At 30.8% G+C, this 13,910-nt stretch overlaps 1 protein-coding gene across 1 annotated transcript; it reads left to right on the top strand.

The window, feature by feature from the left end:
• Window positions 1-10,786: 10,786 nt before the first annotated feature.
• On the top strand, window positions 10,787-13,605 carry LOC102628382 (hypothetical protein). The gene is made up of 4 exons (XM_006489722.4): window positions 10,787-11,173; window positions 12,034-12,246; window positions 12,525-12,680; window positions 12,997-13,605. The coding sequence occupies exons 1-4, from the start codon at window positions 11,087-11,089 to the stop codon at window positions 13,402-13,404; spliced, it is 864 nt and encodes a 287-aa protein (XP_006489785.2). The 5' UTR covers window positions 10,787-11,086; the 3' UTR covers window positions 13,405-13,605.
• Window positions 13,606-13,910: the final 305 nt, after the last annotated feature.

Here is a 13,910-nt window from a genome sequence, read left to right as displayed (position 1 = left end):
TGGCATCTTTAGCGTACAATGCTAGTCACAAAAATAATGTTAGTCAACATAATAATTCAATGACCCAACTCCAAGAGAATAATTACTGAAGAAAAATTGAAGACGAAAAGTGTATGAAGTTACCATTACCAATATGAGTTAAGTCGTCCTACACACGTCATAATCTATTTTATTGGGAAGCACCGAATGGAAGTGAGACATGAACAGGAAAAACCAAACGTTTTTCACAGTTTATAATGACTGGCCGGTTATACACACGTGCTTAAAGCTGAGTGATGAAGTTATTTGTGGATAACATTGGTCAAAGCATTATTCATTTATAAGCATGTAACAATTTGTTAGAGTGGAACTGGTGTGAACTTGAAATTCCATTTAACTCCTTACGGCTCTTAACTGTAATAAATTAGGGCATGAGTTTCAATGATCTTTATCATTTCTCATGGGGGCATCTCCCATTAACAAAAGTCAATTTGTTATTTTTAAATGGATCATTATTTAAAGAAACGGGTACATCCCTTACTGGCCGGTTAAAGTGAGTAAATATTAGGTGAACAAAATTACCTATTTGGTCGTCATCATCTTACTTGTTCACCACTCCTGGCATCTTTGGCGTACAATGATAGCGTCAAAAATAATGTTAGTCAACATAATAATGCAATGACCCAACTCAAAGAGAATAATGAAAAACAAAAAATTACAAGGAAAAAATGTATGAAGTTACTAATTTGAGTTAAGTCATCCTGAATATGTTATCATCTGCCACTAACAAAAGACAATCTGTTACTTTTATATGGATCCTTATTTAAAGAAACAGGTACTTCCCTTACTGGGCGGTTAAAGTTAGCAACTATTAGGTGAACAATATTACGTATTTCGCCGATATCATCTTACTTGCTCACCACTCCTGGCATCTTTAGCGTACAACGCTAATCACAAAAATAATGTTAGTCAACATAATAATGCAATGACCCAACTCCAAGAGAATAATGACTGAAGAAAAATTGAAGACGAAAAGTGTATGAAGTTACCAATTTGAGTTAAGTCATCATGCACACGTCATCATCTATTTTGATGGGAAGCACCGAATGGAAGTAAGAAATGAACAGGAAAAACCAAACTTTTTTCACAGTTTATAATGACTGGCCGGTTATACACACGTGCTTAAAGTTGAGTAATGAAGTTATTTGTGGCTAATATTTGTCAAAGCATTATTCATTTATAAGTATGTAACAATTTATTGGATTGTAACTGGTGTGAACTTAAAATTCTATTTAACTCCTTACTGTGGTTAACTATAATGGATTAGGGCATGAATTTCAATGATATTTATAATTTCTTATGAAGGCATCTCTCACTAACAAAAGCTACTCTCTTGATTTTAAATGGATTCTTATTTAAAAAAATGGGTACTTCCCTTGTTGGATAGTTAAAGTTAGTAAATATTAGGTGAACAATATTACATATTTCACCGACATCATCTTACTTGCTCACCACTCCTGACATCTTGGCGTACAACGCTAGTTACAAAAATAATGTTAGTCAACATAATAATGCAATGACCCAACTCTAAGAGAATAATGACTGAAGAAAAATTGAAGGTGAAAAGTGTATGAAGTTACAAATTTTAGTTAAGTCATCCTGCACATGTCATCATCCATTTTGTTGGGAAACACCGAATGGAAGTAAGAAATGAACAGGAAAAACCAAACGCTTTTCACAGTTTATAATGATTGGCCGGTTATACACACGTTCTTAAAGCTGAGTGATGAAGTTATTTGTGGATAGCATTGGTCAAAGCATTATTCATTTATAAGCATGTAACAATCTGTTGGAGTGGAACTGGTGTGAACTTAAAATTTTATTTAACTCCTTACGGTTCTTAACTATAATGCATTAGGGCATGAGTTTCAGTGATATTTATCATTTCTTATGAGGGCATTTCCCATTAACAAAAGCTACTCTCTTGCTTTTAAATGAGTTCTTATTTAAAAAAATGTGTACTTCCTTTACTAGTCAGTTAAAGTTAGCAAATATTAGGTGAACAATATTATGTATTTTGCCGACATCATCTCACTTGCTCACCATTCCTAGCATCTTTGGCGTGCAACGCTAGTCACAAAAATAATGTTAGTTAACATAATAATGCAATGACCCAACTATAAGAGAATAATAAATGAAGAAAAAATTAAAGGCGAAAAGTGTATGAAGTTACCAATTTGAGTTAAGTCATCCTACAAATGTCATCATCCATTTTGTTGGGAAGCACCAAATGGAAGTAAGAAATGAACAGGAAAAACCAAACATTTTTCACAATTTATAATGACTGGCCGGTCATACACACGTGCTTAAAGCTGAGTGATGAAGTTATTTGTGGCTAGCATTGGTCAAAGCATTAATCATTTATAAGTATGTAACAATATGTTGGATTGGAACTAGTGTGAACTTGAAATTCTATTTAACTCTTTACGATTCTTAACTGTAATGGATTAGGGCATGAGTTTCAATGATATTTATCATTTCTTATCAAGGCATCTCCCACTAACAAAAGTCAATCCGCTACTTTTAAATGGATTCTTATTTAAAGAAACGGGTACTTCCCTTGCTGGCTATCTGAAACTCATAGTTTGATTAAATATTAATATGCTATCATGTTTATCTGATATATAAAAACTCTATCACAAATCTATCATGGCTTTATGATGTATGAAAATTATGTCACGTGTCTATCATATTCTTGTAATAAATGACTAATTTTCTAATATATATCACAAAAATTCTGTCATGGTAGCTCATTTTGCTAGTAGTGAGAAATACTGCAAGCCTTCTTTTTATTAAAACATACATTATAATTCATAAATTTCATAAAATGACATAAATTCATAGTAATTTAGTATATCAAAAGCATAATTAATCATAAAAGCAAATGGTATAGCATATATGCAGAAAATAAGAAGTTAGCTCATGTCACATAGTGTTACCTATACTCCCGGTGACCCGGCCAGAAACAGAATTAGAATCAGAATATCATGTGCACACTCAAAACAAAAACTCAATACTAGTCCAGAACATATATGTATACAGAATCAGAATAACTATGGACAATGAGCCAAAACATTCAAATTAATTTTTCATATGTAATGATTTGTATGTGGCACTTCACGACGCTCTGGCTCTCGAGAGGTGACCCCCCTATAATCTCAAGAGGTGGGTTCGTATAATCATAAATAATATCAAATCGTACATGGGCACAAAACATTTGTATCAAATTCACAAATGTCCATAACAATAATTTAGGCTTGCAAAATATTTTATAGAAAAAATCGTAAAATGTAATCATGTAATAAAATTAATTACATATTTAAAAGAATTTATAATAGTTTGTAAAAAAATAAAAATAACATAATTTTCATATTTGAAAACATTTACATAAACTAATTTTGTTATAAAAATCAATTAATCTTTTAAGTAGTATAAAAACATTTATACTTATAATAATATAAAAAATAATCATACATATTCAGTACATTATGAATGAAGTTACTTACCTCGATAAAAGAATTGATCTAACACACCTCTAAGCCTCTAAGAGCCTCAAACTCCTCCAACACCTTAAACAAATACAAGATACAATTATTACGAACTTATTTTAAGAACTTGATTTTCGAGTTCGTACTCGTATAAGTCTAATTCTCAGAATTTTAATTCTTAATCTAAAAATCATAATGACACAATATTTTACATAACTGTTCTAAACCTTCATATGTATCTCATGTAAAATTTTCAAGAAGATCTGATACCAAAAACATTTTCAAAACTATTTGTTTCTTGACAGATTCGAAATTGTTTCATAGTGTCTTAACTAAACAGAACATGTTCCGAGATTTTTATAAAATCATAAATAAATAAAAAAACTTATGACATTAAAACTAGGAATACTAGACACATATACAAATCTTTTTTAAAAAATTTCGGAATTTTTTTAATTCGTTTGGTACTACAAATAATTTTGTGAAATTTGTCATTCTACTGAAGTTGTAGTTTTACAGTGCAATAGTATCTGTTTTGAAAATACATATACAATTGAAAACAAATCAAATATCATGAAAAAAAAATTCAATAAGCCCTACAAGTCTAGTTTTTAGAAAAATAAGGTTCTTAGGAAGAATCATTCATCAAACATATGTTTAATTTCGAGATATTGATACTATCTAAAATTGTCTAGTGTGTTTATTGTATTAACGATTGATTAATAAGACTCAACAATAAATCAAAGCCTTAAACAGAACTTTAACACATCCTAAATCATGCATAATGGTCTGTAACAATCTAAAACAATGTCAATAAAACCCTTAATAGAGTGATAGGAAAACTTGTGGAGAATAAAGAGAGTAAAACTTACCAACTGTTAAGATTTTCTTCTAAGTAAAGAATCCTAGGGTATGAGTAAGAGAATAATGAACAGCAGAGAAAAATAGAAGAAAACGTTGTGGACTTAGGGTTATGGAATAAGGAAAAGTATGAATTTATAAAGAGTTTTGAAATAAACCTTATTAAATTTGGAAAAGTAAGTCTTTTCTAAAATTATCCCATGAATAGTCTTATTAATAAGGGAAGGAAATTTCTTCACGTAAGAGTCCTTCTCCTCTCATAATTCTTTTTTTTTTTTCCTTCAAAAGCAAAGTTTTTGGTGTTACACTAATGTTGCCTTTCTTAATGCTGACCATGACAAACTTTTAATAGATGCTTAAAGGTAGATAGGAGCCTCTATTGATGTATTAGTTGATTAGAATACATCTTGATTTGTCTGTCAAAAGTAAAAATTTTGCTGGAATGAATTAATATTTAGTGTGCTGTGTTTGTGTTTTACTTAAATTGAGATTGCTTCTTTTGCTATATATGTTATAAAGTGTGGCTGTCAGGATATTCAGCCTTTGGTTTATTTGTTTGCTTGTGATATTTTGGTGCAAAATCTACTAGCTAATGTTTAAGTTTGCTTATTATGAAAATTTATGGGAAGCATTGGCTTAGTTTTTATATCCTAACTTTAAGTTGGTAAACTGACCTTTGTTTAGGATTATACAATATTTGTTATTTATGTATATATATTTGTGTTATATTGTTTGAATAGAGTCTGAGATGAGAAAAATTCTTTCATTTTAGTTTTTTAAGTTTAGTACCTTAGTTTTTATATTCTAACTTTAAGTTAGTAAGCTGAGCTTTGTTTAGGATTATACAATGTTTATTATTTATGTATATATATTTGTGTTATATTTTTTTAATAGAGTTTGAGATGAGAAAATTTCTTTCATTTTAGTTTTTTAAGTTTAGTACAAGTATATATTGTCAAAATATTATATATGCATATTAAACTTAAGCATAATATAATCAGGCATAATACACTACTTTATTAAATTCACAAAAAACTAGATCAAGAGGGTTGACGTCACATATATTACAAAGTTGAATATTAATAACATCACATTTAGGATCATAAATATCTTCACAGTAGTAGAATCTTTAGCTAGCTTTAGTGACTTCTTTAGCATATCTTTAGCTCCTCCACCTTATTTTGAAGTGCATTTAATAGCTTATGATCGATAACTTTTGTCACACCCCTTTCAAAAACAGCTCCATTGTTGAAGTCAGTCCTCTCTAGCACCCATCACATGAAATATTCACATCTTTCCTTCTTGGCACAATGGTAATACAACATGTGTGGATTGTCATAAGATTCATAAACCCTCAAATCAGCTCTCATACCACATTTACATATTCTATTCGAGTACCTAATAAGCTTGCCATTGACACAATTCCTCCAACTTGGATGGTAGAATGTGTTTGATTTGCTTGAAGTGCTTGATCTTTGAGATTCCATGGATACTTAGTGCTTGATCTTTGTGCTTAGGAAATTAATGGTTGATGATTCTGTCGAAATTGAGTTGGATGATGAATCAGAATGGTAGGATAATTTTTACAATGAATGAGCTTTGTTTTAAGTGTCTGGTTGTGATGCAAATGTCAAGCAAACCACTTGTTGATATTGATATTGAGATGATGAATATATAGCCAACATCACTACCAATGTAGCTATTTGGATTCAACATTAATATTGGCAACATTTTTAGTATTTTTAAAGCTTTTTTTTTGGTTAAATTTTGATTTCTGAATCAACAAAGACAAATTGATTTTTGTTGAGGATAGTATGATCATTTCGTATTATTTATACACTCAAGAAGCTATTACCCAGCAAATCTCCCTTAACTTTGATTATAATGGTTCAAGGGTATTTTGGTAGTTTATTCAACAAACTAACGAGCATTTAAATAGTTTAATAATAGTAGGGAAGGAAAGTGGAAGTATGGTAATACTTTATATAAAAGTGGAGATAGCCAAACCTCTAGAGAGGAAAGTGGAAATTACCCCACTTTATAGATGGGAATACCCACGAGTCCACGACAAGCTCTTGTGTATCAATCAAATGGCCATGTGCACCAGTCCCCCTTATCTATCTAATGCAAGCAATGAATGAGGGGCACTTGCCTAATACAGGCAAAGGCACCTGATTCTTATTAAGGTGACTATATTACAGTCCATCACTTATATAAGTAAACCCAATTTACCTTTCTATTTAATCTCCAAGTTAGCCAAGGAAATATCACCAAGGTCCACTAATAAAACCCGTAATTGAAAAGGAATCTCCAATTAATGAGTTCCATGCAATCAAATTGACCAAATCCACTCAAGGGCCATAATATATAAACTAAAGCCTAAGTTTAGGGTTTGGGATCTTCTATCTCTCCTCTTAGAGGCACTTTTTCTCTATTTTGAATATTATTTTCTTTATGTTGGGGTGAATGATCTAAATTTTCTCTCTCTAAACTCTTCATGTCTTAAATCTTTGAAGTTCTCACAACCATTCACCTTGCAAAGCTCCTTTTCCACAACCTTTGTTAAAGGGATCATCCTCTGTGCACCTTTCTTAACCTTCATCTCTAGATGGGACATCAATTATTTTCTCACTCTTCCATTAAATACTCACTTTCTCTAGGGCAACCATTACCAAGTCCTCTATAAGTTCATCTTTTTACAAAGCGATCCCTATGAATGAGTGAGAAAGCATCCTCTATAGATTCAAAGAAGCCAGAAACCTAAAGAAGCTCATTTTTTAAGTGTGTATATATATATATATATATATAAGAAAACTATTGTAACAATATATTTCATATAGTGGATGGCTTAGTGAGTTGCTCTCTTAGATGTAGGCCAAAGGTAAAACCACGTAAATCTCGTGTTCTTTATATTTACATCTTAGTTAGCGCTTATTTGTAGTATAGAAACTTGATTTTTTTCAGAGCCTTCCCGAAGTTGGCTCCCAGAGTGACCTTATGGGGTGACCTTGAGAAATCCCCTAAGGAATATCTTTTTATATCTCTAACTACACGATGAGAATCATTTAAGTCTCTTTAAGAGTGCCCTTAAAAGCATTTTTTAGGGCAACCCCAAAGCATTGGATTAGCATAGCACCTGATTGATCAAGGATCCTTATTTTAGCTTCCTTCACTCATGATTCATCTTCGTCTCCTTTAATATTTTTTATCCGCTTTGAGACGACAAAAAGTGAGCCAAAACAAGTTTATATTCCAAATAACATGTAACCAACCAATGGCTACCATATGTTTAATAATAGTTTGACTTTGTATTATTATTAATGGATTATTTTACAATATCAAAAAATAAATAGCACATCATATACCACGTCATTAAAGATACAAAGTTATAATCTTTATATCCCAATCTTACAAGTATATTATTAGTAATTTTAATAATTGCACGTATCAATCTTAAATTGTCAAACATGTAAAGCAAAACGGTGCACACTAGATTTGACGTTGATGATTTTCACTAAATTTTCATTAAGCATTCTTACGAAGCTTTTAAGCCCAACTCCATCTGAGAATAGACTAATTATTTCATGAAAAGAAATAATGAATCAATTTTATTCAAGATTTTTTTCTCTATTTTATTTTAAGATTTATACCAATCCGCTGTCAAATAATTGGTTATTAAATTATAATTACTATGAATGAACTATATAATTTAATTTGTCGACTATCATTATCAATTATTGGGTGATAAAATCTTGATCTTCAATTTTTACTAATTTTCAAATTAATAAATCTTGTTTCTAATTTTATCAAATAGGTCCCTTACTAGTGACTGCTCACGAATCAAGTTATGTCAATTTGGCACATATTCACATCTAATACACCATTTTCAGTATTAAATTTTTTTAATCCAACCCAGTAAAAAGCTAATAAAATTAGAAGAGATTGAGGAAAAAGAATTAAATTCTGTATTCGATCAGAGAAGGAGTCAGAAATTAAAAAAATAATAATAATAAATACAAAAATTATATCTTTCATTCATTGTATATATGATTCTGTCAACACCATTTGTAATTACTTGGAGTGCATTTCCGTGCGTTAATATCATTGTAAGTTAATAAAACCCTAACTATCAAAGCGTTGTAAATTAAAGCCCCAGTTGAGCAAACAATCAAAAGCCATTAAGCCAACATGCTTGTTAGAATAGAATAGATGTAAAATAAACCCGATAAAGTTAAAAATCGAAGTGAAATTGCTTAACGTGAGTCTTTGGGCCAGTTTGAGATTGCAGAGGCTGATGAAATAAATTGTTTATACTGTGCAGATGAAATAAGTTGCTGATTAAAAAAGTAGTTGGTGTCTAGTAAAGTATATGTTTTTGGTAAATTTTATTACGAAAGTGTTATTTTATTATATAATGACCAAAATATATATAAGTTTTAATTGCTTTTAATTTTTAGAGTATGTTTAATAAATTGTTTAGACATATCTTTTTTTCTTAAATATGTAATATAGATTAAACTTTAAAAGCCATAATTATGAAATTAGAATATGAACTTACTATATCAAAACTAGAGAGAACATATGTGATTATGACAGTAATATGATATCTGATTATTTATATATAATGGTTTATGGATAAGCGAGATACAATTGTCTTTTTATTAAAATATAGGGTTATAATAAGAATTTTAAAAAAGTGTGGTATCTTATTCAATAAGCTGCTTATGAAAAGTAACCTCCTATCTGTTTTTAAAAGCTACTGACAAAATGAAAAAAATTATGAAACAAGTTGCTTTCACAAAATTTATCAAACACTACTTTTATCAAAAATTATAAAATAAGCATTTTATTAAATTTCAACGGCACTCCTAAACTGGTCATTTGCCTATTTGGCCAAAATAACGAGAGTGCACGCAAACAATAAAAAAAACCACGGCATTTGATTTAGTCAAAAAATTTATCTTTTGTTTAGGACTTTTAAGTCAATTTTTCGTCTTTTATTTGAGCCAACTTTTTGTTCTAAGACCTTACTTTAACTTAAAAAATTCTATGGTGCCGTGGGGTTTTAATTTTCAATTATTGAGCTGTTCAATTAATTTTAAGGGATAAAGAATAAAATAATAAAATTAAGGAGGTAAATTAAAGATTACGGTCACAATACAATTACTTGGAAATATAAAGTTGAGTATTTTTTTTAATTAAGTGGAGCCAATTTATCTAATTGTCTCATTCTACTTCCATCCCTAAATACGGTAGGATTATTTGAACACATTAATTTTCTATTAAGATTTTTTATAAAAATATATTTTATTAAATTAATTATTTAACCTTGTTAAGTTGCTACCACTCACCTTCATCTCCTCATTTTTTTTTACCAATGTTTATTGTTAAAAGAAATAAGTATTGCTGTTAACAAATAAAATAAGTACTAAAATTAATAAATTGATCCCTTTTGTAATCTAACAAAGGTGAAGGAACAGAATGATAAAAGATAAAATGAGGGTTAATTACCTTTTAGTAAAGAAAGAATAAAGAAAATTGAAAAAAAGAAGAAGCTAGTTACCTTTTAAAAATTTTACGTGAAATTTAGGATGAAAGTGGTTGATAAAGAGGAGTTTTATGATTTTCGAGAATTTTAAAAATACTGATTTTCAATTTGATAATTATTTTATTAAAAAAAAATGTGGGTGCATCAGAAATTAATGGTTTAAAATAACTAATACATCAAGTAAATCCATTAGGAGTTTTATTTTAGGACCTAATTTATAGATATAGAAAAATCATGTCACTTTTGTAAAAACACGAAAACTTAGTTATTAAATCCAATTATTGAGTTCTAATTTAGTGCATGCTGATTATTTAAGGGACTCATTACTATATTATATATTTTTCTAAGTTATCAAAAAAGTAAAATTTTTATTTTCTAAAAATATAATGTTTATAATGACCAAAAAATTAATATAGTACCATACAATGCAGCACCCAACACAGTGTAATTATAAGTAATATAATACAATATAATACTAAATATTATACAATATTAATATAATATAATGTTAATGTAATATAATAAAATATAATGCACTTATATTAAAATAATGTAATATAATATAATACACTAATACGAATAGAACTATAGGCCTCGTAACACAACATTAATTTTCCTAATCATTATCCCAACGTTAATTATTTGTAATAACCGTAAATTAATTTTTACTTTTATTTATTAGTATTTTGGAGTTAACCAAAAATTAAATACCCAAATCTCATCAGCTTAACAAACACCAAATGAATATGGTGTAGCGTCCACTTGATTTAACCAAAAAAAAAAAGAAAATTAAAATCTCAACACCAATAGCCAACAGAATCAGAATACGATGGATGGCACGTCTGCTAAATACGAAGCCGCAACGTGTGCAAAACTCATACGTGGCACGAGAGTCTGTGCCCTATGAAAAGTGAAACTCCAACGAACACTGAACCTGGCTCACATTCCGCCCGGGTTCATTCTTCCCTCGCATCTCCCGCAAGAAGTTATATGGTATGATGTATCTCCTCTCTCCTCCACCCTCTCTGTCTCTCTTTCTCTCTCTCTCTCTCTCTCTCTCAGAGCTCAAAATCCAAACTTTCTCTAGCTACATCCATCCTTTCCCGAGAAACAAACAAGTCTTAGAAAAGAATTTACAGGAAAGAAAAATATGAGTCAGACAAGAGACCAGCCTTACCACGTCGTTCACAAACTCCCTCCCGGCGACAGCCCCTATGTTCGCGCCAAACACGTCCAGGTACATACATACATACATATACGTACATGATACATGAATGCATTCACATGTATGTATGTATATCAATAAATCATGATCATATTATTCGCACATGATCCAACTCTCAGATGTACATTAACTAATTTGTAATTTTGCGTTCTTTTTAATTTATCAATATATACTTTATTTATTTTTATTTTTTGGCGGGTAGAGACTAGAGAGGATCATGGAGTGTGAACGAGTGAAGCCATACATAAATGTATTTTTGGCGTTTGTTTTGTTGTAATTACGGAAAGACCCCTGAGTTGAAGCAGTATTTACTCGATAGTTTTTGTTTGTTTCTATGTTGATCGATCTTATTAATAAAGTCTGCTCATCTTATTGTAAACATTATTTTCAAGAATTAAAATCTGGATAATATGTTTTTTTTTTTTTTTTGCCAGTCCCGTGATTAATTATATCCTGATTAATTAATATTTGCGTAATTATAAAATTTTTCTCTGTCCCAATGCTACGAATTCGTCGAGGCTATCCTTCAGTTACTATATTGGATATGTGTCATTCAATGCATTTTGTAACATTCAAGTATTATAAAATAAATGGGATGATTGGCTGGTGCACGTTTAGGTGTGGAAAATCTTAACGCTCAATAAATTCTGATACGGTAATTATTTAAAATACTAAAATTAGAAAAATTAATAAATAAATGGGTGAATCTTGGCTAAATTGATTCCTGCGTTTCATAGTTAAATCATTTTCATCAAAATATGCCCTTTTAAGAAATAAAATATGTTATTATTTGAGCGGATTAATATTTATTATTATTATTATTATTATTTTGAGTTTTTATATTGATGTATTTGTTCCCTATTCAAATTCAGCTAGTTGAGAAAGATCCAGAGGCGGCTATAGTTTTATTCTGGAAAGCGATAAATGCTGGAGATAGAGTAGATAGTGCCCTTAAAGACATGGCGGTGGTTTTGAAACAGCAAGATAGAGCAGACGAAGCAGTTGAAGCTATAAAGTCCTTTAGGCATCTCTGTTCCAAGCAAGCACAGGAATCACTAGACAATGTCCTCATTGACTTATACAAGGTACTTGTTGGAGTGGAACAAAGTATATACTAGCATGTGTATTTTATCTGCACTGCATTTCCAAGCAAATTTAGGAATGTTTCGACACAATTTGCATAGTTTAGAGTTATTACGTGTATTATCTCTTGGTTTTATTAGATAGATAGATAGATACTCACTGTTTCGTAATTAAGGGATTCTGTCATTTTTCAAATTTAGAACATCTATACAAGTCCAAACCAGTTGTCCTGCTTTGGTTGTTTTTAATTTATTTGTAGTAATTACGATATTTTTTGCAGAAATGTGGAAGACTTGATGAGCAGATAGAGCTGCTGAAGCAGAAGCTTCGGATGATTTATCATGGAGAGGCCTTCAATGGGAAGCCTACCAAGACGGCACGCTCGCATGGAAAAAAGTTCCAAGTGACCGTCAAGCAGGAGACCTCCAGGATACTGGTACTAAACTTGCTCTTTGTACAATTTCTTGGCTATGATATTTTCTGCCAGTTTAGTATTTTAAGGAACTTGCCTGAACATGAAAAGCTTAGGATTTGAAGGGGCATTGCACTGTTAATTCCACATTGTTTTGGAAGTGAAATGGGCTTGTTATCCTTCACTTTCCACTAAACATACAAGTGGCCTTTAACTCAGTCTGATTCTGTTCTCATGTTATGCAAAAAAAATTCAAGGGTAGTAGTGAAACTTGGCCAATAGCAGTTGTAGTTGTTACATTGTCATTACTATTACCTGACTGTGCGGACATGTAACTCAGGGAAACTTGGGTTGGGCCTACATGCAAAAAGGAAATTACACCTCAGCAGAAGTAGTATATCGTAAAGCTCAGCTGATTGACCCTGATGCAAACAAGGCCTGCAACTTGAGCCATTGCCTGATTAAGCAAGCTAGATATACAGAAGCACGGTCAGTTCTCGAAGATGTGTTACTGGGTAAACTTTCTGGATCTACTGAAACCAAGACTATAAATCGTGTTAAGGAGCTCTTGCAAGAGCTAGAGCCTTGGCAATCCATACCACCATCTTTAACAACAAAGAAATCAAGTTTAGAAGATGCATTTTTGGAGGGCCTCGATGATCTGATGAACCAATGGACTCCTTATAGATCAAGAAGACTTCCTATCTTCGAAGAAATCTCACCTTTCAGAGATCAATTAGCCTGTTGATCTTGTTGTGTTAGTTTCTCCGGCGTTTTGAGTTTTCATTGCTTGTGAGCCTGAAAATTGACGGTTGCTTAGGAATAGGATTACCTTAGGGATCAAGAAACACTTGAAATATAATATAACTTTGTACACTGTATAATCTTTTTGTTTTGAAAATAATACTAATCTCCTAAATGAAAAATGATATGCACCCCATCGATAAATCCCGTTTCAATCTTATTAAGGCAAATTATTATAATAATTTTGTCATTAATTTAAATTTTAAGGGTACCTATTAAACTATTTGACCATTTTACTTGCTGGTGCGTGGGGTTGTGGAATTGGGGCTCCATTACTCAATAGTCAAGTGGTTGACAGAAAAACATGGATGAGACAATTATTACATCTAACTCAATTTCTTCAAACTAGTAATTTACACAATTTACTGTTTTCAAACCCATTTTATTATAGAACTTCTTGATAAACAAATGCACCAAGAAAAGGGAATAGGTTGAGTTACTGATAGTCTT

The sequence above is a fragment of the Citrus sinensis genome, chromosome 9 (assembly GCF_022201045.2).
Source record: "Citrus sinensis cultivar Valencia sweet orange chromosome 9, DVS_A1.0, whole genome shotgun sequence".
Taxonomy (NCBI): Eukaryota; Viridiplantae; Streptophyta; class Magnoliopsida; order Sapindales; family Rutaceae; genus Citrus; species Citrus sinensis.
This window is presented reverse-complemented; position numbering and strand designations above follow the sequence as displayed.